This window comes from Apostichopus japonicus, chromosome 19 (genome assembly GCF_037975245.1).
Source record: "Apostichopus japonicus isolate 1M-3 chromosome 19, ASM3797524v1, whole genome shotgun sequence".
Taxonomy (NCBI): Eukaryota; Metazoa; Echinodermata; class Holothuroidea; order Aspidochirotida; family Stichopodidae; genus Apostichopus; species Apostichopus japonicus.
The window spans coordinates 2107850-2134132 of record NC_092579.1 but is presented as its reverse complement, the minus strand read 5'-3'; the positions used below and the strand labels follow the sequence as shown (position 1 = coordinate 2134132).

The following is a 26283-nucleotide window of genomic DNA, read 5'->3' as shown; positions in this document are numbered from 1 at the left end:
AACTTCTAAAACATTGCTCTAGTTTATTTCTATATAATTGAGTAAATAATGGACAGAGATGTAAAGGGGATGTTCTCATGAATTTTGAAAGAGCATATTCTTGAATTTCAATGATTTTACACCAATTACTACCATGTTTCAATTCCGGCATTAATTTCAGAGTCTACAGTTTTAATTCATATTAAAAACAGGAGAGGAAATGGTTAGGGTAAGTAAACGATTTTTGGACTGTTATGCACTTTAATATTATGTTAACCTGCCAGTGGCGTAGGAAGGCACTTTTGAGTGGGGGGGCTGGAGACTGATGGTCGGCCTGGGGGAGGGGTCTAAGGGGAGGGGGTGTCTGGTGCTCCAAATGAGATTTTTTTCTGCCAAAATGTTTTCTGCTAAAATGACAAATGTTGTTATCATTTATTGAGAATTGAAAAAGGGGTTTTCTGACTTGCTAAGCGGGGGGCGGAATGATACTTCCGCCCCCATATTTTTCACTAGGGGGGCTGGCGCCCCCCATTCCCCCCGGTTCCTACGCCCTTGTAACCTGAAACTATCAAATGTGAGTTGTCTGCAGTAATGGTAAATTGGAACATAATAATAATTTAAAACTTCTGTGGATAAGCGACTTACCTTTGCTTCTCTGCTAGTGAAATAAGATCAGAAATCACCACATCTAGGGCGATTTTCTCTGTTCGTCTGAACTTCAGGTCGTATAACTTGGACGACAGCACGGTATCTGGCATAGTTTGGCAGACTTCCTGCCAAAGTTCGTCTTCAACACTGACCACGTAGGGCACAATACGAAAATAGGTTGGTTTTGGAGGCAGAGCGTGAAGCTGTATCGGATATAGAATCGGCAACGACTTGTTCGCCATCCTCTGTCGATAAATCGCTACATGGAACTCCTCAACTTGCTCTGGTGATTCCAGGTAGTTTGGAGACAGGAGGGCAACAATCCTGTCTGCAGTTTCCATGGCAGCCAACCTGACCTTGTTGTCCCCACAAGTCATTTTGACGTTCAAATGCGGAGCTAATTGTTGTAAATTAGACTGAATGTAACTGGCGTATTTCTGGTCAAGTTTATCGAAACTAATTGCGATGTGACATCTTGTCTCTTGCTGTGTCTGGTCTTTGAGAGAAACTTGCAAGCCTTTCTCAATAACCAACTTATAGTCAGGGAATCGCTTCTTGAAACAGAGTCGTCGAAGTTTAGAAGCTTCTTTGTCTAAATTCAAAGTCTTACCCTTAAAAGTGAAACAGGATAGAACATAGAAAAAGTTAAATAAATAGGGGATGAAAGGTGAATATTGCATATGAGCTTTCAATACAAGTTCAACCTGGTTAGTCCTCACTTGGTTTATACCCAGAAAAGAACCAGTGATTTTCTGGGTAACACATGATCCAAGGAGAAAGCAAAGGTGCTTTACTTATCTTGCTCCTCGAGCTCTTTTGTGATAGTTTATTCCTGCTGCAGCTGCTTCATTAGCTAAGATAAGGAAGCCAACTTTGGATACTTCATAGATCACCTGATACCTGGACAATTTCTGGTAATAAACCAATCGAGGGCTAACCAGGTTGAACATGTTATGTTAAGCTGTGATAATGAATTAAAGCATTAATGGATTTTCTATGTTCTGGGTTGAATCACATACATAATATTATTAATACACAGTTTCTTCAGGCCTTTGGTCACTGCTGTCTCCAGCTGTTAGTCTGAATGTTTCACTATTAGTCTGTGTCTACTGCTATGAGTCTGACTGTCTCAATTATAGTATGCGTCTACTGTTACAAGTCTGAATGTTTCAATTATAGTCTGTATCTACTGCGATGAGCCTAACTCTTTCACTAATCATCTGTGCCAGACTGTTTAGCAGTGCAAGTAATATCAGATTTTTGGAAGGAGATGACTTTAGTTGAAGTTAGATTAAATCTGTTCATATAATACATCAACATAGCAACATCAGATCATAAGTAGAAACATGGACTGGACTAGTATATGTTCCCATTTTGTCTGTCAAATGCAAATTTATGAGTAACTTTTAAGTTTGGAAATATCAATATTAGAGCCTACAGATAAAATACTGAAAATGACTAATTATTTACAAATTAATTATTTTATCAAGCCCATTGCTTTTCTACCCCACCCTTTTACTTGTCTTTCAATCTCTAATTGAGAATATTTTCCCAAATTGAAAAGAAAACAGAAGAGAAATATGTGAAGTGAAAGAAAAAAAAAATTAACAAAACAACAAATTACCTTAGCAACATCAATATTAGCTTTAGTTTTGTGGAATTTAATCTTGGACTTCTTCGAAGGATGTTTGTCATGTAAACACTTCACGATATCATGACTCAAAGTCTTGATTTTGTCAGAGAAATCGTCTACTGCACTGACTGTCGTGGCGTCGGTGTACTCCCTGGGTAAATCCCTAATGTCCTCAATCTTCAGTACAAGTAGTTTCAAAGGATCTCCCTTGGGGAAAAAGGGTCAAAACCAAATAAAGGCTGTAATATATTTTGGTACAATACTGCTGAATTAAAGGTTGTGAAGACTCATGCAAAAAGAAACAGCTAATGCCGGTAATCTGACCTAGTTTCAAATGAGGTGTAACAGAAGTATTAGACACCACTATCGATCACAGAAAATACACACACACAGCTTGCAAACATCGGTAATTAGACACTAGTGTACAGTCAGTACATACAGCTGCTGTCAATACCCACAGCACAGTGTACAAACGATACAGCGATGGACATCTCAGGTCCAGCTAAAGATTACAAGGTATCACGTTTCATTACTGTACTGTCTGCATTTTGTAGCGACACAAACAAAACGCCACTTGCAAGCATCGGGAAGTTAACTTTTCAGATGGCTGCACGCAGTTTGGGGCGAGTCTTCAATGCATTTAAGAGACTGCAACTGTTCATTCTGACAAGAATATTTGACAGACTATAATACCAGAATTTTGTGGCGATTCTATTGCCTACATGTATGCATCACTAAGCAGTAACAGGCCAAACAATGGACAGGATGGAAGAGACCTGCTCAATGATATCAACTTAGTACAATGTCCTCTCAATAATATTTCAAATAATCCAATAAGGTAAAAATAATGCAAAATACCAAGTTGCAATTCTTTAAAACATTGTAACCACTAAAAAGAAATGTTGGGGTACTTTGTGTTAGCTTCAGATTTCTACGGCTGCAGATTTTCTTTTGACACAGTGCCTTAAGATTTGGTGCACCATTTTGGATCAGGAGATCGAAGATTAAGTTTGTTTATGTCATTTATAGTCTAGTATTTAAACTAATCGAGTGAATCAATCAAACCCAGAAACAAATAGACGCTTGAAAACTACCTCAGACCAGAGCTTTGCTAATGCTAGCCTGTATTCCTCATTGCAAACAGCTGACTGTAGGTACCGCTCGGAAACCATGGCAACGAAGACTGTGGTACCATCAATGGAATGGTATAGGAGCCTTTGCCAAGCTTTACCTACAGCAAAAAGAAAGTAAAGGAAAATTGAGAATAGACTTGAGGTCAATATACTTTGGGCATGGAAAAGAAAAAAAATACTTATTACATCCTGTTGCAATGTACATGCAATCACTACCAGCTGCTGTATGTATAACCACACACTGTGAAGTTTATCTTTTGTAGCAAGCAAGTGTAATGTCACATTGATCAAACACACTTCCCCCCATGACATATTTTTTTCTTGAACGTTTTGTGTCAAAGACTGTGAAATTATGTGTCACTGTTTGACAACTATGTAAAATTCATGCAAATGCAAAATACAAGCAGTTCTATAATATCGTTACTAGACACTGCCAATGTGATGTCATTAGAAGTCATGATAATGGTATTAAACTAAGCAAGGAAACAACAGTTAGACGCCACCACTTTTGAAGGACATCAACAAAATATGTAAAACATTTAATCATTTGTCATGAACTTCTCCTTTGTTGAGTTTTGGCTTTGAGACATTTAAGCCTGATACTGAAGACTCGATGAACATAGACTGATTTATAGAACAGTGCCTAAATTATGGCAGCCGAGAATAGTTTCAAATGTCAAGGCATAGCTATCTCAAACACCTCCCCATTTTCTTAATCTGCAGAAAAGGTACTAGGTTTATCATGCAAAGTTTGCTCTCTTCAAGTTAAAAACAAAAATGTTTTCTTGTTTATACACTAACCTTGTTTGATTTCCTGAATGTCAAAGAACAGCCTTAAGTTGGGATCTTCCTTTTGTAAACATTCGCGTAACTGGTTTGCCTTTGTTGTATCTGCATGTGAGTACGATAGAAACACATCATACTTCACTGGGTTCAAGGTCATCCAATGGATATCGGAATGGATGTTGGCTGCACTTGTCGAAATTGAACGGGCCAGATTCTTGCAGCCCTCGGAGATCTGGTTGCTGGAGTTATTTCTGATCAATGAGATAAGTGGTGCCATACCACAATTAGAGTTTACAATGTGCCTTCGGCAGAAAGTTTAACTGTCATGGAAAGTCTCTGAAGAGACCTTCTGAAGTGGGTATTTAATGCTTGCAGTTATCATCATTATTTTGTCAAGCTTGGATGTTGAATGATATGAAATAAAATGTACTTATCTAGTAACGACTAGAAGGATTGAACTTTCAGGCATAAGATTAAGTTCAAATACACACAAACAAATGCAAAGGTGATTCTTTAGAAAGTTTGGTGGTATTGCTTCCTTTTTAAGTTTTGTAGACAGTACACAGATATACACCACCCAACTAGATCAATGTCATTTATAAATTGTATACAACATTACAGAGAATGGGCTTCCACTTACTAAAATAACTCCTTGTCCAATGAACTCAACACTACTTTAAAGCTGTCCAATCTGGTCTTCCAAAACTAAAGTCTTAGTAACGAGGCAATGTAATTAAGGCAAAATTATTCAAATATTAACTGGTAATAACTGACAAATTTGAAGTAAACCTATGTCTATTTGTTAAGCGGCAATACCTCTTTAAGTTTGCATATATGATTAAATACTACATTCTATTGGAATCCATCATTACCTTTCATTTTGATTGCAAGAGTCTCAAAATTTAAAGATTTGTCTGTAAGTGATGAGGGAAAGGTTTATAATATTTACCTGCAGTCAACGTATTGCACGAGTTGCATGTAGGAGGGCAAGTCTGGGACATTCTCTGCATAAAATGGCGCCAACAGGTCTTTGTGGGCCCTGCGGTTACAACAGAGGGCGATGTTGTATTGCTCTATGCAGGCTGCATCTTGCAAATACTTTGGGCTGAGAACTGGTAAGAAATTAACTTTCAACAATTTTTATAGGGTAGAATATAGAAATAGGAAACTTGGTTTGTGATAATTTTACAAAGCACAACAAGTTGGGCACATTTATAAGTGCTCCTTATTCACACAAAACAAAACGTCCGGGCTATAAGGAATTTCTTTAAGAACTTAACTTTCAAAAAATTTTATTGGTTAGACTATAGAAATGTGATCATGTGATCAGTGCCAAAATCAACACTAGATGTTACCTTTTCTCTGTGTATGAATGGGACAGACTCATATTGCTGCAAGGGGATCTGGTTATTGCTGAGCAGTGTTTAGGGTGTAGAGGATATCACCCTAATCACGTCTAACTCTCTACACAGTTTTACTGTGGAATATCTTTACAAAGTCCTTCTGGTTCATTACATGGATAACCAGCAAATGTGTAATCAAAATGTTGTCTTTAGCTCTGCTGAATAACCACAAGTCAGGAATTTTAACCGGTACTTAATAATCATTATTTATATGCTGTAGATTATTACTGAGTGGAATGTATCTCCAGCTACCACAAGAGATGATAGGCAACTATAAAATATTCTCTTGCGCTGTACAGCGAATGGAGCAAGATGGATAAAAGCTACAAAAAGAAAGCAGAACAGATCAAACATCAATAGTTTGTTTGAAACGATAAGTTTCTTTCAAGTTGACAATTATAAAGACCAAATGAGGAGCACATTTACATATCAATAGGAAGATAATTCCACATGCCAGGACCAGCAACAGCAAATTCACCGAACGAGGTCCAAGAACAAGGGATTACAAGAATATTACCATCATTGGAGAGAAGTTTTTGGTTTACCCCTCCTTTGTAACAAACAAGGAATGATAGGAACTCAGGGGCAGTGTCATGGAGTGCCTTATAAAAACTAGAAGAATTATTTAATAGCAATAATACCTGTGATCACTCTGGAAGATTTCATCATTGTATTGTACATATCATCTTGCCAGGATTCTCCTTCCATCATCTTCTGGTCACTTCCGACTTTTATCCTTATTTTGGGAAAGACTCGTCTAAGTTCGTCTTGTATTCTTGCTGACACCTCAGCATCGTCCTTGCTTCCTGATATGTAAACATCGTACTCTTTCAGAGTAGCCTTTAAGAGAAAAACCCTGTCAAGGTCACAAATTTTACCAAAACTGTTATACCGAGTAACAGTGATGAGTACAGTACTGCTCCTCAAATCTTAGCATTCACAAATTGTTGTTCTTAACTCTAAAAATTTTGCGAGAGCAGAAGGAGACAATGGTGACACATTCTATTCAGTGGGTGGTATAAAGGTAGAAACAAACCTTTGGTAAGAGATACTGCATGTCATATCTTTCTTTCAACTCTTCAAACACCTTCTGTACCGCCTCATATTCTCGTAAGTGAGTCGCGATCTGCTTTCCGTTGTTGAAGATGGCATACTGAACAATCTTAAGACATTTCAATGGCAGGCCAACTTTCATCCACTTGACTGCAGCTTCAACCATGGCATATACAATCTCAGCTTCAGCAAATCCCTAAATAATAATAATAAAAACATAACAAAAATATGACTATTAATAATATTGATGAAAAATGTGAACAAAACAAAACCATCTCATCTTTCTTAAGCTAAAGTACTTTATTCTGTTCAGTGACTTACTTCTCTGATCTCTAATCTAATGCAGACAAATATTGTACTTCCCCTAAATGCCTCATCTTTCAGAGGCTGCCAGATATGATCTCTTTGAAAGTCTACAGCCCTAAGCCCAGCATAGCTATCCAAACCATTTTAAATCACAAGACATAAAATATCGGCATAGAAAAGAGCAGTAGCAACTTTATCTTCAGAAAACTTAGCCTCCTCTTTTCTCAAAAGATGTAGAAACAGAGATGGTTGTCTGTATTGCAATGTATTTACTCAAATCGTCACATTACACAGTATACAAAAAAAAAAAACAATTGTTATATTGTAAATCTATGTAGTAAGTGATCCTTCATGCATCCTGTTTTAAACAAACACTTCCTAAGTTTTCTTTCATTTTCAATTCTTGTTGACCTTACTTGGCTCCCACTGGTCAGGATAGGAGTAATGACAGTCCCTCGTTCTTTCTGTAGGACAGGTACCAGACACCTAAATATATCTCCAACTAGTACCTTTGGATGCGGTGACACACTCCTGAAATAAGTGAAAGAAAAGTCCATAAATATATGATATCATCGGGCTATTGATCAGTTAATAATAATAATAGCGATTTATAATGCACTCATACCCGCCCTGCAGGGTGCTAAAGGCGCAAAATAGAGAAAACAAAAGGTATGGTAAAAGAACAGAAAAATTTAAATTAAATCTAAATCACTGAAAGCTTCACTCATGAGATGAGTTTTAAGGAGTTCTTTGAAAGTCAAAATGCTGGTGCACGACTTTAGTTTAATGGTACTGTAGTGTATTCCAAAGACGAGGGGCAGCAACCTCAAAAGACCTGTTACCACATGAGTGTCTGGATCTCTATCCCCAAAGGAGAAATATGTTGCTGGAACGAAGGTTCTGTATCTATCTTAAGAATTTTGTACTGACCATTGTATGAGCCATGAGGGAAACTGTTACCCTGCGAGTGGACCCAAGGGATTTAACTCACCAGTTTGGCTCGAAACAGAGAAGTCTGTTGAATGGAAGATGTTTTGACAAAGGTTTCGAAACCCAACAGGAGTAATAGGTTCTCAAATCTTCAGCCTTGTTTTCTGCTAGTTCTTCAACACTCAACCCAAGAGAATTAGACAGTGCACCTATGAATGACTTCGGTGTTGGTTTATAATTATCTGTGAATTTTAAATGTTAAATAAATCAGAAACATGCAAAGCAGAAATCCAAACTCTTTATTTGATTAAGAAATACAAGTTTACAAATTATGTGCGGAACAGGGATAGTTAGAAAGCAATTTTTTTCCTCTAAATGTAAGGTTGAGTAAAGAGCATTTTACTTGCAGCAGAGTTTAAGCAATGTACTCATTTAGTCTACTTTAAAGTATTTAGTCTTGATGTGACACGTGAAGTTAACTGAGCAGGCCACGAGAAAGCACAAAAACATGGTTTGACCACACTCAGCGTGACAAACAGTACGATAAAAATGCACTGTTCATATCCTCTCAGAACAGTTCGGGATTATTTTTTGATGTAACTGTATTTTCTGTATCTGATAAGTACAGTACATGCCTTGATGAGGTGCTGGTTTCATGGATATTTCATTTTCATTATTTGTGTGTGGGAAGGGACTTCAAGGGAGGGAGGGGGGGGGGTTGGATGAGTTTGTTGGGGGTAAAAATTAAAGGCCTCTGCACTATTGTTTAAAGTTTTAGTGAAGAGACCCTTGAGTTGTCAACAGATTGGTACACGTACAGTATAACTCAATAAACTTAAATAGTTTCAATAGCAAAAATCACTAGCACAGGTACTGTGAGAACACAATTGTTCAGAATTAATGGGTCTGTCAAGAAAGCGTGTACAAAACCAACCACATAAGCACTGGACGCATCGTTATTTGTAGACTTAATAGCAATATTTAGCAGAGATGCAACATTCAATACATCTACTTAAAAGAACTGTGTCAATATTCTGATACAATTGCAAAACTAATCTACTGTACAAGGGACCAAACGATTATGCCTATGTTGTATGCAATTGATCATACAGAAGTATTAAAGCTACTTAAACGAGCTGTTAAATGTTATCAATCCATCATCTTCATATTACTGTATGTGATTTATGTTTGTGATGAATTACTCCATCAATTAGGTATAAATAAATCTTGTTAATTTATGTGATATCATATTCATGTCTGAGGGTTGTGGTTTTCTAACTAGAATACATCAAAACTGTTGATGTAAGTTGCATATACTTAAGATTAATAGGATTACCTGCGAAAGCCGAGACAAGCAGTACATCAACTTTATGTTTTGCTTTCAACTTGCAAATGTCTCCAAGGTAGTACTCGATTTTACAGTCTCCGCTGGGTGTTAACACTTGAATAGTATCCCGAATAAACAAACCAGGATCTGATGCTCCATCATTCATCTTGGATGTTTGTTCTGGACATGATAAAAGATAATTTTCAGAGTTGAATGTCTTTGCTTCAGGACAGGCCTGTTGACAATATTGTAGTAATCAGGTTTTGATTGAGTTCAATACAACTTAGCAACGGGATATGAAAATAATGACACACGACTCGATATACTTGTGTCTTAATTTTACTGATAGTGAAGAAATAATGCCAATATACTCATTGTAATGAGGCAGAACTCAACAAATATGTACATTCAAGACTAATGAACAATATTACTCGGATTTGTTTTAAAAGCACCACTATGCTAGGAACTAGAACTGAGGTTGCATTTCATGGCATAGTTATATATATAGGCAAACTTACTTACCTGCCAGTAGTTACTCTACTCAATTTATACTACAACGGACCTCACCATTTAAAGGGTGTGAAGACTCGCGCAAAAAGAAACGTCTCATGCCGGTAATCTGACCTAGTTTCAAATGAGGTGTAACAGATGTGTAAGACACCACCATCGATCCCAGAAAATATGCACACAGCTTGATACCATCGGTATAAATTAGACACTAGTGTACAGTCAGTACATACAGCTGCGGTCAATACCCACAGGCCACAGCACAGTGTACAAACGGTATGTACAGTGATGGACATCTCAGGTCCAGCTAAAGATAACAAGGTATCACGTTTCATTATTGTCTGCATTTTGTAGCTACAAGCAGAAAACTTCACTTGCAAGCAACGGAAGTTAACTTTTTCAGAGCCCGGCACACGGTTTGGGGTGAGTCTTCAATGCCTTTGAACACTGCACTACATACTACTTAATTGAACCTGCCGAAGTTAATGCAACAGCAACCGGCCAACTAGCTTGCTGCTAAGTTGACTGAATAGCTTGTCCTTTTCAACACAGTCAATCCTCTTGTGGCCAACCTTTCAAACCTGAATTATCACAATGACAAATCATTCAATTGACATACAGTATGCAAATCTATGCAACAGGAACATTGCAGCACAATCTAAGAATTTGTAGAGCAAACACTGATTTTGTACCATCTGATTAACAGATTAACTAATAACCTGCTACAATGTTTGCTATGGACTTACAACACAATGTTTAATTGGTGAGCCATTTTTGTCCTTGCCAAGTTTGACAGGTAGATATGACCAGAAATTTTTCCATAAATAATTTCTGTCAGATATAACCAGAAAATAGTATCCATACATGTATTGATTTATATGTTCAAACAATGTATAAATGGTTGTCTTGAAATTGTTAAAAAACACTTTATATTGACAGATTTTGATATGCAGTTTGATATTCATATTTTTCTTTAGAATGTGGCTGCCTTAATATGTAAAGGCCAGAACGTGTTTAGTCTCCTTTTATCTTGGCACTGTATACTATATGGCCTTGAAATTTCCAGATAAAACCTGTATGTGGCTTGATATGTGGTCAGAAACTTCTCAATCTAGTTGACTTTAAATAATATGAACATTGCCCACTGTTTTGGTAATCTTCACTTGTATTAATAGAACAAAGCCCTTTTTTTTTTTTTTTTTTTTACCACTGTATTTATTTACAATACCGTAACACATAATACAAAAGAATCAGCAAAAAGACTTACATAAGAAGCTTACATAAAGAAATCATAGAAGTCGTTAAGGTTACACAAATTGTTGTTTTGCTTAGAAATGAAATAGTGCAGGTCAAGTTGAAAGCGAAACTTAAAATAAAATTCGTGCACATGCGGGATTTTGTTATCCAACCTACAAGTATAAATGTACTTTTTAGCATGCAAAATTAAAAAGTTCACAGGATTATCTATATCACCAAAATCACCAAAACAAATGTTGGTCAAATTAAAAGAATAATTAGTTTTAATGCAATTTGAATTCACTGCCTCCCAGAATCGCTCAACGTGACTACAATTATAAAACAAATGTATAAGCGTTTCATCGGCATTCTTGCAAAATGAACAAAGTGGAGAATTAACCATTTTCATTTTATAAAGCAAGCTATTTATGCCTAAAATACGATGTAGAAAACGCAATTGTAAATATGATACTTTGGGGTCATACACAGCCGTATAAGGCAGCCTAAAAATCTTATTCCAAACTATTTTCACTGGAAAATTCATAGCTTGCCACTTCATAATAGACGACGGGGGCGTGCAGAGACCGGTAATTAGCTTATTATAAACATTTTTGGTTATTTTATGTGTGCGCATGCACATATTAAAGTTATTTTCACTCATTGGGAGCAAAACAGAATCATGGTACCCCCTCCAATAGCTAGGAATGGCGTGAATAATCCCAAAGTACGAAGTAAAAGGAAAATTTCTAATATATTTTTTCGCTTGAAACGTGTTATATGGAATTACCGAGCCATCATTTTTAATGAAATCTTTCACATAAATTGTTCTGTGATTTAAAAGATTATACTGGAAAATTACTTTATTGTTAACCAATATATGACTGTTGTTTAAAATGATTTCATTACCATAATTACCGTCTGGATGATAAAAATTAAACTCAGCCTAAGCCTCACACACTTCTCTGCAAAAAATATTAGAAATACAAGAAACTGCCTCCTTATTGAAATTACATTTAAAAAGAAAAGCACCACCGAACTCTGTTTTAGGTATAAATCAAAAAATATTTTCCAGTTTCCTCTCTGAGGGGCTAAATACCGCTTTACCCAGCTACATTTTAGACTTTTAATAAAAGATTCAATATCTATCATATCAAAGCCACCATTAACTTTCTTATTAATAAGGGTGCTCCGTTTAATCTTATAAGGTTTATTGTTCCAAATAAAATTATACAAAATTTTATTAACCTCTTTAATGAAACTAAGAGGAGGATTTGCTAGAACACTAAAAAGAAAAACAAGTTGCGAAATGGCCAAACTCTTAATTATAGTTACTTTACCAGTTGGTGTTAAGTCACGTTTTGACCACATCCCAAGTAACTGTTTGAGCCTGGATAATTTGGGAAGATAATTCAACGAAAAGAAATCTTCATTCTTTGTAGTAAATGTGACACCAAGATATTTCACGGGACCAAGATTAACATTAAAACCATACTCATGAAAATACCAAGGAACCCTTGAAACCATAGCACCCAATGGAAAAAAGAATGATTTGCTGAAATTAACTTTTAAACCCGAAGCGGCAGAGAAATTATTAAGAATGTTTACAACCTCTACAAGAGAAGCGCGTGAACCATCTAAAAATAGAACAGTATCATCGGCATATTGTGAAATTCAGCAAAGCCCTGGTCATAAATAATTGATACATGTTTGAAACTAGCAACATCTCCAGGATTTAATTGCAAAATAAAGAAATACATATAGCCTGACAAATGTGCTAATGTATTTCTTCGTTCTAACGCACAGTGCAACTTTAAAGGAATGTTTAATCTTCAAATTTGATGAGCTGCCTCAGAAGTTAGACCGAAAGTTAGGGTGTATAGGCCTGTAGACGTATTGTACCAACTACCATATGTGAGGACTGGAGACATTTTCGTGTAACTAGTACCTACCTTGCAAACCTACTCTGTTTTTATCCAACGCTTTTCGACAGACTAGTTTTCTATATTCAAGATTCAGTAGCGGTCAAGATTGACAAAAAACCTTAAATATGTTGTGAGTGATTTTGTATCATTTGGAAAAGAATGCACAGAAACGCTAAAATTGCCGTAAACTCCTTACATGCAACTTTTCCATCGAAGTACTCAGTTCGCTGTTTTTTTGTGATTTTTGCAACGAGGTAAATGAATCTGGAGAAACTATCACACAGTAAATACGGGCGTACGCGCGTACCATGTATGGAGGGTCATGTGATGTGTTCCAGGGTGGTACTAATATACTACTCTCCCTATTACGCATGATTATTTCACCCAACTAGTACGTAAATGTGTTTGCGTGCTTAGAGCAGCAGACGACACCCGTTACCTAGCAATAACCGTGCCTGTAGCCTAACGTGATAGCTATATTCCCGTCGAGCAGCATTAGGCTCTGTTCCATGGAGAATTCCGTGGTTGCACTGAACTAAACATTTCCCATTTCTACATTAACTTATAGCGTGTATTAATAACGTTAGGCCATATGAGACAAAGCTTGCCCTAGAGCTGTATTAATAAGTAAGATTATGTAGAAAGCCTGCCTTCATTCAAGAGAATAAGGTTGAACGTTAGCATATTAGCACTATTTCGTAGGCCTGAAGTACCAGTACCTTCTTATGCCGTTATTTCCCATGTCCGAACCGACCAATCTTTCACGAAGTCACTAACACTGTTTCTCGAACTGCTACAGAGAAATATCAGTATAGTACCACCCTGGAACACATCACATGACCCTCTATACATGGTACGCGCGCACCCAATTGACATGAATCCTCCAGATTCATTTACCTCGTTGGATTTTTGCGTATCAGGTAGCATATCCCTTATAATTTCCTTGTCAGATCAAGTCATCAAAGTAACGAACTCGATCTGGGTACGGGTCCAGAATCTAGTGTGAGCTAGTTTGGTTATACATGAAATGGGTGAACTATTTAGTAGACACCACAAAATGTTACATGCCCAGAGGTGTTAGTTGGGGCTGGGGTAATGAGGGGCCAGGCGGCTCATCCGGCTATAAAGGAGGGGAAGAGAAACCAGAACGCTGATCGTTAGATTGATCGGACAGCAACGAGTTGTAACAGAAACTGTCCTTGCGCCCTCTATTACGACAATCAAAATTTTGTGGGGTCTACTAAATAGTTCACTCATTACATACATAACATAAAAATTAACTAAAAAATTAACAAACTTTACTGAATTTTATAAATTAACTAATTAATTAGTAAGGAGTGGTGATAATTTACTGTGTTTCTGTCACTTCAAAACGAAAAGACTTTTTTTTTTCAACAATAGCACTCACAATGTACCTCCACCTCTCGAGGGCGTAGAGTGTATGTACTTGATGTAACATCTCTACCGAGCGCAATGTGTACAAAGACCTGGACACAGCACTTGGACACTCCTACTTTATGGACATATACTTCTGAGCCTACTGATTGCTTTTTGAGTTAGTAGGTGAATAAATAACAAGGTTTGGCGACGACCAAGCCAGCACTTGAATTTGGGCTTCTGTAATCTAAACCTAAGTTGCTGAAGGATATATTTTGGCCAAATGTCTTGCAATCACTATTATGACTCAATCTTATAAGCTACGAATCAGGGCGTGGGCAGCACAGAATACAGACAGGTTAATGATCACGGTGAACACCTGTCTGTATTCTGTGTGAGTGTTTTTGTCCCTTCTGTTACTGTTACTTGTCATTTAGCCTCTGAAGAACATCCTGCTAGGATCGAAACGTCAGGCCAACTTACTTTTACACATTCTATTGCACAGGCTCTCTAATAATAATAATAACAAATGAACTTATAAAGCGCTAAAATCTACGAAGTATTCAATAGCGCTGTACAACCCTAATAGAACGCCAACTTGAAAAAAATGAGTCTCCAAACAAGACTTGAACTGACTGAGAATGGGAGAACTCCGCACAGATATGGGCAGACCATTCCAGAGCATGAACCCGGCTGATGGAAAGGCATGATCGCCATAGGTTTTCAGTTTAGTTCTGGGAACAGTTAGAGTGAGTGTATTGCTAGAACGCAAGGTATAACGAGTATTGACCTGGAAAGACAGATCGTCTGATAGGCGGGTGCCATTCCATGAATGCTTATACACCAGGAGCAGTACTTTGAACTTAATTCTGAATTCAACAAGCAACCAGTGCAAAGAATGGAGGATACTCAACGATGGTGTGTTGAGGTCATAGCAGTCTACAACAAGCCTGACTGCGCTGTTCTGCAGACGTTGCAGTCTCTGAATCAGATACCCTGGAATACATGAGCAAACTATTGCAATAATCCAAATGGCTATGAATAAATGAATGAACGAAGGTGCTCATAGTTCTAGAAGACATATGTTTCCTAATCTTCTTTAGATTAAAAATATAATAGAAACCAGTCTTGCAAACTTTACTGATATGTTTATCCATTTTCACGTGTTTGCCGAAAATAACCCCGAGGTTGCGGACTTGATCACAAGAAGCAATGGAAGCACCACCAACTTTGATAGACTTATTGACGACCTTTGTGAGCTGGACTGGATTACCAGTTTGCTAACAGTTTTATTTTATGTTGGGTTATAAAATACAATAGGAAATGGCGCCCCGTAGTCATCTCTCACTCCCGGACCTGCTCTCTAAAATAAATAAAACAACCTTGGCTTTAAAATAATATACTGTACTGCAATAGCCGTGCTGCTCAACGTTGTCTCCAATTCTCTGCCCGAATCTCAATGAAATAAATCAAGTCCTCCAAAACACAAAATACATAACAAAACAACACCGTCTTAATTAAACAAGGTAAAGAGAGTAAGTGATAGTAAAATAGAAAAACGCTAAACATGCAGAACAACTCGTGAGATAATAGATCAAATGCCTGGAATGCTGGTGATGCCAGACGACGGGGAGAGCGAGAGAGACCTGCATAATAGAACAAAAGTAAGTGGAATGGTAAGTGAATGGGCAACATATCGCATGGTAAATTATTCAAAACTCGGGGAAACATATTGTTAGTAGCACTGGCCGTGTTCGAAATACGGGGTACACGCATACCGAACACCCCAGGGCGTAACATAATCATACTCAGCCACTTTAAATTCCAAATCCAATTTGTTTCTCCTATTAACCAGTGCTTTGCTATAATGCGGTATGAGATACTCTACTCACATTAACCTAGCACTTGATTAAAAAACTAACAAGTTTTAAGTAAGTATATATAGATGTTATGTGGTTTCATTCTGTCAGCTGTGTGCAGTTGACTAAAATAATAATTAAAATAATTGTTTCATTTACCTTTAAACACCATTTTCTTGTATTGATGTAAACTTGATAAACGTTTCGTGCTCTTCGACCGTCATCTTTGTCTTGCGACTATAGAGTCTGTCTCTTTAAAGACAATTATAGAGATATCCGTGTTTTATCTTTTAAAATATATGCTCCTTGTGTATCTGGTACTTGCATATTTTGCGTTCCTCGGCGAGCACATTGGAGTAAATATGGCCTCCAACTTGCAAATTGTCACAAACTATAAAGGGACTCTACTTATGAGATAAGATATAATATTAGGTGAACTATGAAGTCCCATATCTTTACTGCTTAATGCAGTTTATACTAGGGGCACCACACATATTAAGTTGAGCATAAATATAGATTTATTAAATTTGCTTACAATAGATAACAAAAGAAGATAACAAACGTCCTTTTCTGTTTGTTTGCTTTGCTTTGTTTTCTGTCTTGGGGAAAGAAGTCTAAAGTAAATAATTGAACGATCGTCGAAATCTAATTTCTAGAAAACTTTGTAGTTTAGAAAAGCTATATTACAGTTTGGAGGGGCTTGTTTTGTTCGCTCTGAACGATCTTCATATATCAACTGGTACAATAAATTAATGACTGTATGACAGAGAAACACATTCGAATTATATTACACATAACTAACAAGAAAATCACAAACAAGAAAGAGAAAAGGTGACAAAACTCAGGGCTTGGTGAGACAAAACAGTTTGTATAAATGTGTGTAAAAAGTGGGGAAATTTCTTTGTTCTGCTGATTATCATTAAAACTTATTGGTCACACAAAAGATTGTTGTGTTGTCTAATGAATATAGACCGTATCTGTTGAAACTCATCTCTCCTCAATGAGTTTGATATTTATAGGAATGAAAAGATGACTGCCCTCATAAAGTATATATCTTATATTTTACTTTTGTTTTAACTTGCTGATACTTAAGTTTTCTGATCATTTGTTATGATAACCTTAAATGAAAGACACACAAATCAAATACATTAAATACAAGTTGTACCTTTCAAATTCATTGTAGGCTAGTATGCTCCGAATTATATGTTGAACAATACAACGGCTGACATCAACAATTTTAATCATTTGTTTAATTTTGGTACTGAATCATTCTTTGTTTCAACATATATGCTATGAGTTTTTTATTTATAGGAATGAAAAGATGACTGCCCCCATAAAGTATATATCTTAAATTTTACTTTTGTTTTTACTTGCTGATACTTAAATTTTCTGATCATTTGTTATGATAACCTTAAATGACAGACACACAAATCAAATACTTTAAATACAATTTGTACCTTTCAAATTCATCGTAGGCTAGTATGCACCGAATTATATGTTGAACAATACAACGGCTGACATCAACAATTTTAATCATATGTTTAATTTTGGTACTGAATCATTCTTTGTTTCAACATATATGCTATGTTTAACGATCAATACACGAACATGCTCTGTTCATCTATATATTTAACTTGGTCTCTTATCTTATCTTATTCATTGTCCAAAAAAACCCTCAACCGCCGTCGATTATAACTTCATATGCTAAACTTACATAATACGTATTCAGTTAGGTACAAGATGCATATGAAGATGTTCCATTGCATGAACTTATTAAAAATGCACCATTTTGTTCCCCAAACTGAAATCCCATGTAGATTCCAGTTACTGAGAAGATGATTGTGGCTAATAGCAAGTTAGATTCCCTCAGCAAATAGTTTGCTTCGAGGAATAACTCTTTTCCGTCAGGTTGCGACTCGTTACACTTCATGATCATAACATTATTCACAAATTTCTCCCAGATGTAACGAACTTTGTATCCACCCATTGCTACAGCCACCAGAATCATCATCATTGCAATCTCTGACCAAGCCAACACTGTGATGTGCTGTACTATCTCTTGACCTTTAAGGTCATTACCAACACACGCACTTCGGTCATTTATATAGGCTAAAGATATGTTACCCACGACAGCAATAACTGTAGCGGGAATACCAACGGCCGTGTACAAAGAACAAAACTGATAATAACAAGCAAAATCGGCAACAACGTCCAACAAAATTGCTTTGCATCTGCGGATGTCATCTTCAAACTCTTTCATGTAAGCAAGTAACAACTTGAACTGGTGTTGAAAAGACACCCGAATGAAATAGATGATGTAGACGGATAAGCCCCAGTTCACTATGAAGATAACACCGATCACTGACCGCATTACACTGTGAACAGTGATGTCACAGTTACTTATGTATAGGAAAATCACCATCCGGTATCCTGATACGAGGAGAGGGCAGGAGGCACAGAGGATGAGGACTGGTAATCCAGGTAAGCCTTGTATAAGAGAGAGAGAGGGAGAAAGGAAAGTATAGTCAAGATACGAATTACATCATAAATCCCTCTCAGATTAGTAAAAAGCCTGAAGTTGGAAATCAATGTATACGACAGACATTCGCAACTAAATCAACTGTACATTTAGTAAGCCATAAAAAAGAAGAAAACATATCTACATAATCAACACTCGATAGCACCATTTCCAACCACCTCTAGTCATTTTGATATCTGTCTTGAAGGAGAAAAGAACAATTTGTTCAACAAATCCAAAATCCAAATCAATAAGATGTATTGCTTGAATCCTTGGCGTATTATCAATGTTACTTGAGTAATCATCTTATCTATTACGTTATGTTTATCTCAAGTTAAAAAAAAATCAAGTCAGAGAGATAATTAATGCATGGAGGATCTCCGGAAAGTATGGGATAAAGTATAGTGTATTCGCATTTTCAGGAAGAATATTGAAAAGTGCAAACTGGGGACCCGGAAAATAAATGTCCTCGGAGCCAGACCTGTTTCTCATTGGCTTTCCTGAGGAACATATAAGGCAGTGGCGAAGAAGGGCAACCTACCTCTATTTGGCAAGTCCAACATTTGGGCTCTCTTGATCAAATACCGTACGTTAAGCGTAGTGGACCAGTAAAGTCTTGGAACTGATGATTTAAAGAGGCTATGTATCTTTGAGCACAACGCGAAGGCATAATGAGTCATCAGCAGTTCATACAACGTGAGAGTTAACAGAAAGCTCAGTATCTCTTCTGATTTTCCATACAATCTCCGAAAGACACTGACAAATTCATATGTCAAAATAGCTAGTGCAACAACGAACCATCCGTTAGAGATGATACCGTTCCACCTTCGTCCCAATGGACTTACTCCTAAAAGGAAGACAAAAATGTGTCCAGATGAATCACTTCTGTCAAGAACATTATAGCTTCACAATTCTGTGAGATTGAGTGATAAGTTAAAATTTGTAGTGATTATTTCATATGCATATTGCTTTAATCTGTTACACTGTTCCGTTTGCAGTAGCCATACATCAGTGGTCCAGCATTTATACTACACGGTTTGTATCTGACTATAAAGTGTCAAGGTGTCAAGTTGCATTGTGTGTTTGAACAAAGAATACATTGGCACATCGTCAGGCTTTATGTGTTTCTTTATTTTGAATTTAAAGCTAGCGTTGTTCCTGGTTTCCATGTACAAGTTAATGACCCTGTGTACTATTAATACAAATGAAGATTACCAAAAACGTTTACAAAAAACGGTGCACTTCAGAAAGCTCTTTTGAAGATAAAGGCCCTCGTTATAAACGTTAGGTCACGCATAGAAACACCTCAATCGGCGGCTCATCACTATAGCACTCTGCTAGAAAACACGAAATTATTATCACGAAACCTGCCACGGTAATGCTTATACATTCATTAAATTTGCTGGACGATAAAATGTTATAGTTTTTCAGCCTCACAGAGTGTTCGAGATTGAAAAAGTGAGCGACAATTTACTATGGTACGTTATAGGCTAAAGAAATATACCCTTAAACACAAGTAGACCAAGAGCTAATGTATTGTATTAAGCCTTGCACTGCGAAGGCTACCTCTGTGTGCAAATTGAAGCGTAATCATAATGGAACGTAGTTACTTTTCCTTCTCAGACTTGGCATGGCCAGAGGCAGTCCTATTGTTATATAGTTTACACATAGTCGATAGATGTAGGCTATGTGTAAACTATGTAACATTGTATTAAAGTGCAAAGGAATATTCATTGAGGACAGGGGTATATGACAACGTAAGCCTTGACTCTTGACACTTGGAGATACAACACTAGAGGGGTTTGCTAGGTCGAAATTGCGTTGGATGAATGGATTGCTAATATAAAATTGAAAGTTGCTTTTAGATGAGGTTTACGTGGTTTGTTTTTAAGGAACAAGAACAACCTAACAGAGGTGGACTTCAAATAAAAACAGGAAGAGGACACGGTAGGGGATGTGTTAGAGGTCGGAGATGAATGAGGGCATGTTGATGTACGGCAGCAGGAAGGAGAGACGAATAAAATGACAAGAACGTATTATAGTATGTACCATCACAGGGCGACTTTATTTTAATGTAACATGCAACACGCTACAAAATGGAAGGCTCATTATGAGTTTTCAAATTTACAAAGCATAACCCTTAAACTATAGTACCTTCATCATACATCATATTCAAGTACAGAATCCAAGTTTCTCAAACAGAACTTAATGTAGTATATAAACATTACATCTGTTGACTTCTTCATGTTGTGCAACTTTGAATAGGAGATAAGCCTACATGGCATAATACTCTTCACATAGATCGTTCTTTATCATTTGTTTATGCGACGCTATACCTTTATACTTATAACGTTGTTTGGGCAATAAGCCTCACGTCATTGTAATTTGCTTAAATAATGGCAACTGTGGCAAAATATTTGTAACTCATTACTTCTCTCAACAGGTGATGGTTGTCAACATGTACGGGGAGGCAGCGCAAGGTTATGTTTTAAAGAACTTTAGCAGAGAGGCAACCTGGACTGCTCCTGGACATATGGGAACTGCAGCTCTTAGTTGAAGAACATTGGCACAAAGTCTAGTCTCCATTTTGTGCCTGTGGAAGGTGCCAGGACATTCCAACTATCGAAGAATTGTGTTGCATCGGTGGTCAGAACAATAATTGCCAAATTGACTGGCCTGTAGCCAGTCGAGGGCATGATAATATATTGCACAACGATTACAATTATTTTTTTATATGAACGTAGCTTCCTAATAGAGCTTATGGAAATTCTTCATCGGTATCTTATTTGTTTTACACCAAATAAAGTATAGAAAAAGGGATGATGGTGTTCATGGACACATACGTGGAATGAAGAGGCTGTTCTCCTCCGTCATAGATACAAACTTGCTTGAGCTTGATACAAGATTTGGTGAACGCTCGAACGAAGATACTTCCAAGCGTGTATTATTAAGTGGCTTAATATCCTGTTAGACTTGAACGTTTAAATTTGAACAAAAATGCACTCAGGTGTTTCCATATGTTGTATATTTTGACGAATACATGATCATAATTAATGGCTAGCCAATTCCGAAATTGCAGTAATGTTTCTTTGTGTACTTATCTTGTTAGCCAGATTCCAGAAAATCGAATTTAACAGTGTTTAATTTCAAAATATTCCTCAGGGAGGGCTCATATCCGCGGGTATCTTCTGCGAGGACTGATCCACCCTCTGCATGGATGGGTACCCCAGCCTCTTACGATAAACTTCCGTCCCTCTGCATGTTACCATACCCCTTTCCCTCTTTCACTGTGGGAGCCCCCTCATCTCTCAGATCCCTTGAAGTTGTGTCTTCTGAATTTTCCCATAGAGAAGTAAACTATAAAAGTTGAAGTATGTACTTCCTTGAAAACACTATACGTAACCAAATCTGTTGATATATGACAAACAATAGCATGGCGAAAACATACACGGAGTAAACTTGTTTCAGGCAACAGTAGGAATTAGAGTAAGCATTAAAAAGTATAAAAGACTGGCAGAATTTGTAATTCCCTGAAATTTGTTTTATCAACTTTTTGGTAGGATGGAATGCATGTAGCTTCTCGTTGTCGCCAAAACATTTAGCAGGAGCTTACTGAGTACCTTAACTGAACAAAATGCTCGCGAAGATGAGGAAAAGTAAGTTTACCGAGATTTAAATTTTCTTCCCTTAAGAACACAGAACATTATTGCAGTAATGCATGCTTATACCTATGAAATGGCTATATTGGTTGTGAAGAAAAATAAAAGATAAACAAAGACATATGCTATTAAGTCATTGGAATCGGGTGTAAAAGTCCAGGCTGTCGATAAGGTGCATATCTAGGACAATTTCCTCAAAGCAATATGTGCAGACGAGCCCTCGGTGATAACCTTTGCCTACTACAGCTCTGACAATGACCATGCTCGTCACCTTGCTGGTCCTCCAACATCACCAAACACCCACTCATGCCTGTCAACAGCATGGTGTAATATAACCCTTCATCTGGCTTTGGATTGTGGAGAGATAAATAAACAATGTGTTATACAATGAAGAGTAAGGACATAACGGAACAAAGCATAAGCTAAAGTAAGGGTCGATAACCCCAGGCTGGTTACAGTGTACACCTTCGCATTCGATATGTCTTTGGATCAAATCCTAGTAGAAATTGCTTGACATTTTCTGGGGACGAAACTGCTTGTCCGTCACAGCTGTGCGCAGGGGTGCAGAGTGATTAATCTTGGAATCAAAATTGGATTTCTGGCTGTGGTATGATCAGATTCTAGTCTCGTTGACATCACATCTTTGCATAGTACAACTGTTAAGCAGTGATACAGAGGAAGGATCCTCCACCCCACCAAGCCTTTGGGGAAAGTGGCTAAAAACTGTAGATACAAGGCAGGAGTGCAAGGCAGTCATCTTGGTGTCTCTAACAGCAACACATGCACAGTTTCCATCAGAAATATTTTGGAATCATTTACAGTTCTGGTGATTTCACTGATGTATTGCTCCGTCAGATTTGATCTGGTTATTGACCACGGCTGGGTATAACTTTATGTTTATCCTCCATATCGAAGCTGTTACACAGTAGTATATACGTTAAACATTTGCAATCCGGAGACAAAATGTCCTTGGATCTCTAACAGTAAAAAATAGTTACCTTTTTCGATCGAATTCCACACCACTATGTAAAACTGCTTCATCTCATCAATTGATATGCATATAAGTTTTATCATCGTTTGGTACAAATATGTTGTATTTTAGCTAGGCTAGGTCTGCATCTTTTTTTGTGTAAGTAGCGCAAGGACGTTTGTGTGGAAATTTGTGTAACGTATCGGAACCTAACGGCATGTGCAAGGATTAGACTTTATCATGATACTATTAGCCTACATGAACTGAGCCAACAGCTTGGCAGACTTTGATCTATATTTTTAATGGCCAATTAAGTTGATCATCATCTTTATACCTCATGAAAGTGGTTGTCTGAATTGAGTTGGATATGTAATAGAACTACAGTCGCCTGTCATCCTGCAAATTGTAACTGTGTTAGGCTTGGTCTAAAGATCTAACCTACACATATGACCTACATCAGACTACAGAATCAAGCCTAAAGTAGCCACTGACCACGGGGCCCTGGTTTATGTTGGTACTGTCACTCATAGTGTTAGGCTAGCCTATAGTCTAAGTATATAATATTGGCCTTATTCCTAGCTTATAAGCAACGTTTTTAAAGGCGTGCTTTGCTATAGCTTGTTCGACAATATCCATCGTCTGTACCTCAAAACTGTTGATTTTTTGACAAAACTCGGACGATGTATTCCAACTTATTATATAGGCTACGTAGTGCAAAACAACCTTTCCAACGGGGAGAAAACTCTCTTGTCCAGTAAAAGTGTAACCATTTCCGTGTCAGGTTTCATTCCCAATTGGTCCCGGACGCTTTGCCTTACCCATCTCTTATGCTGTTCTTCGCCGATGTAGATTCGTTTTACAATATTCTCTCCGCTGCTGGGATTATCGTACTTAGTCAATTTGTTCTTTATCAGGTTTCTGGTGGGACTACTTCCCTCCACGCTTATGAAAGAGGACATTAGCGAATCGCAGTAACGATCCGACAAGACCTAGTCTACTGTACATGTGACCTACTGTATGTAGATGAGTACATGTTCACTTGTGCTATTTAGTGTAGTTGTTGTGTTGTCTCATCGAGTTGTTAGTTGGTTCGACTTACTGAATATGCACTGCCTTATATACTTACATTGGCTTGTTCGAACAAGGACAGCTTTATAGAAATGGAAAGCATTTGGCAGGATTTCTCCCCGTGGTCTCTTCAATGACGTTAATTATTTGGATGGACTGCTTAAAATTTTTTGGACATGCGATTTTGTCATGTATTTCTTTGCTCAAACAAAAAAAGGAAATGTAAGTATAAGCGTCACAGCATATGGTGCAAGGCCCATAAATTCGAATAATCTAATACATAATGGGATCGGATTTGGCGACTTAACCCCAAATACTTGAAACACCTAACATGATGAATACAGTAAGCACAGTATACAAAAAAAAAGCCCTTCCCACCCCTCGAAAGGCGAAAACATGCCATTCTTCGATTTGAATCTCGACAGTCTTTTACAAACGGTTTATAAATTCTATATTCCTTGAAGGCTTCAGACACATTGGTTTCGTATTAGAGAGATAGAGAAGGGGTTGGGGGCTGTCACAGGAATGCCATTTTTTTTTTATAAGCGGAACTAACTGTAGGCTACCAATGGAGACCGTATGATTTTCTTTGTGGGGAAGATGGCTATTTATAGTTCCAGTTATTGATATCACATAAAATAAAATATGAACGATATTTGCTCAAGTAATGTTGATTCATATATGCACGTGTCTAAACAAATACTTAGGTTATGTCCAAAACATTCACGATAATAACTATTATATAATTCACCGGAAGAGGGAATTTGTGAACTATAATCAGCACAAATGAAACTGGGTTTTATTTATTCAAATATCTTACTCACTCATTCATCTTTATTGCAGTATAAATGTATATATATATATATATATATATATATATATATATATATATATATATATATATGATAAATAAAATAATGGCATTTGTACTGTGTGCATCTAAATCATGCAGTGTTTCAAGGTATTTCCCCCATAAAAACACGATTGGCGAGCATAGGAGTGTAAAGGTGGGGAACCACATTCTAAATTCCTCTCCTCCTAACCCCCCCCCCCCCCCCAGCCGTTTTCTGAAATAATTGTTGCCCGAAAGCATCCTCTGACAGAGTTATTTAAAACCAATTACAAGACAGAGGTGGAGGATGGCCCCGTTACTTTTGTACACCATGAAGACCACTCCCCCAAGCCTAGTGAGTACCAATGTACTTTTACCTAACATACCTATATCCCGATCGGTGTATTCGCAAGGTTCTCGGTAACAGTTCCACCATAAGGCCAGGCATGTTTCGCAGTGATCGCCGTCTTGATATTGAAGGTTTTTATTCTCGTCATCGGTTTTACTGCTGGGGGTCGATTCATACGCCGATACATAAAAGTCCAAATGCGCGTCCATCAGATTGCTTCTTTTCCAGTAACATGGACTCGAAATTTGACGAACGTGGCAAGAAAAACATTTCCTTTCGGTAACAACTGATCGGTGATAGAAAAGTGCTAAGACTCTCATCAAAACCCAAAACATAGTTGGCCACTTTTTCGACTTTCCATGTATGCAAGGCTGTTTTTCATTGTCATTCATGTTGATGAAATCCCAAATAGTGTATTTGTCACAAATTCTCATCGCCCAATGCGGAACTAAATTTCCTTCAAATAAATTATATTTCAGATACAGGCTTTTCCAACTCAGAATAAAAGTATACTTTTTTTTTTCTAATAGACTGAAAGGTCATACTTCCTTGATATTGTATATCCATGCTGGAACCTATTTTAGAATCGCCCAACTATCGAACTCAAGAAGTTCCATTGTTAAATGCAGTCTTTTCGAGTAACTGTCACTTGGATCTTTGTTGCTCAATTAAGACTCTAAGGCAGTATTGGCTGCAAATTGAGTCATAAAAATTGCTGAAAACTTTCAGAAAAAAAGGATGCTCTCCTGCGTGAATGTCTAACTTTGTTGATAAATACATTAATGAGT

The 26283-nt window shown here is 37.2% G+C and overlaps 1 protein-coding gene across 4 annotated transcripts in view; it reads right to left on the bottom strand.

Annotated features, from left to right (window-relative positions):
- Positions 1-26082, bottom strand: part of LOC139960207 (uncharacterized) — a 30614-nt gene extending 4532 nt beyond the window's left edge. Inside the window, exons 1-13 of one of the 4 annotated variants that reach the window (XM_071958397.1) lie at positions 25533-25954; positions 19159-19464; positions 15649-18586; positions 9208-9378; positions 7933-8113; positions 7358-7472; positions 6619-6831; positions 6224-6422; positions 5129-5291; positions 4195-4430; positions 3355-3491; positions 2252-2467; positions 625-1238 (exon numbers count right to left, since the gene is read on the bottom strand). In XM_071958397.1, coding sequence (XP_071814498.1) covers positions 625-1238; positions 2252-2467; positions 3355-3491; positions 4195-4430; positions 5129-5291; positions 6224-6422; positions 6619-6831; positions 7358-7472; positions 7933-8113; positions 9208-9364 — 2231 coding nt within the window. In that variant the 5' untranslated portion in view covers positions 9365-9378; positions 15649-18586; positions 19159-19464; positions 25533-25954. Of the gene's footprint in view, positions 1-624; positions 1239-2251; positions 2468-3354; positions 3492-4194; positions 4431-5128; positions 5292-6223; positions 6423-6618; positions 6832-7357; positions 7473-7932; positions 8114-9207; positions 9379-12890; positions 13664-15648; positions 18587-19158; positions 19465-25532 lie in introns of those variants that run through there. The other 3 variants (XM_071958394.1, XM_071958395.1, XM_071958396.1) reach the window with 3 other exon arrangements.
- Positions 26083-26283: the final 201 nt, after the last annotated feature.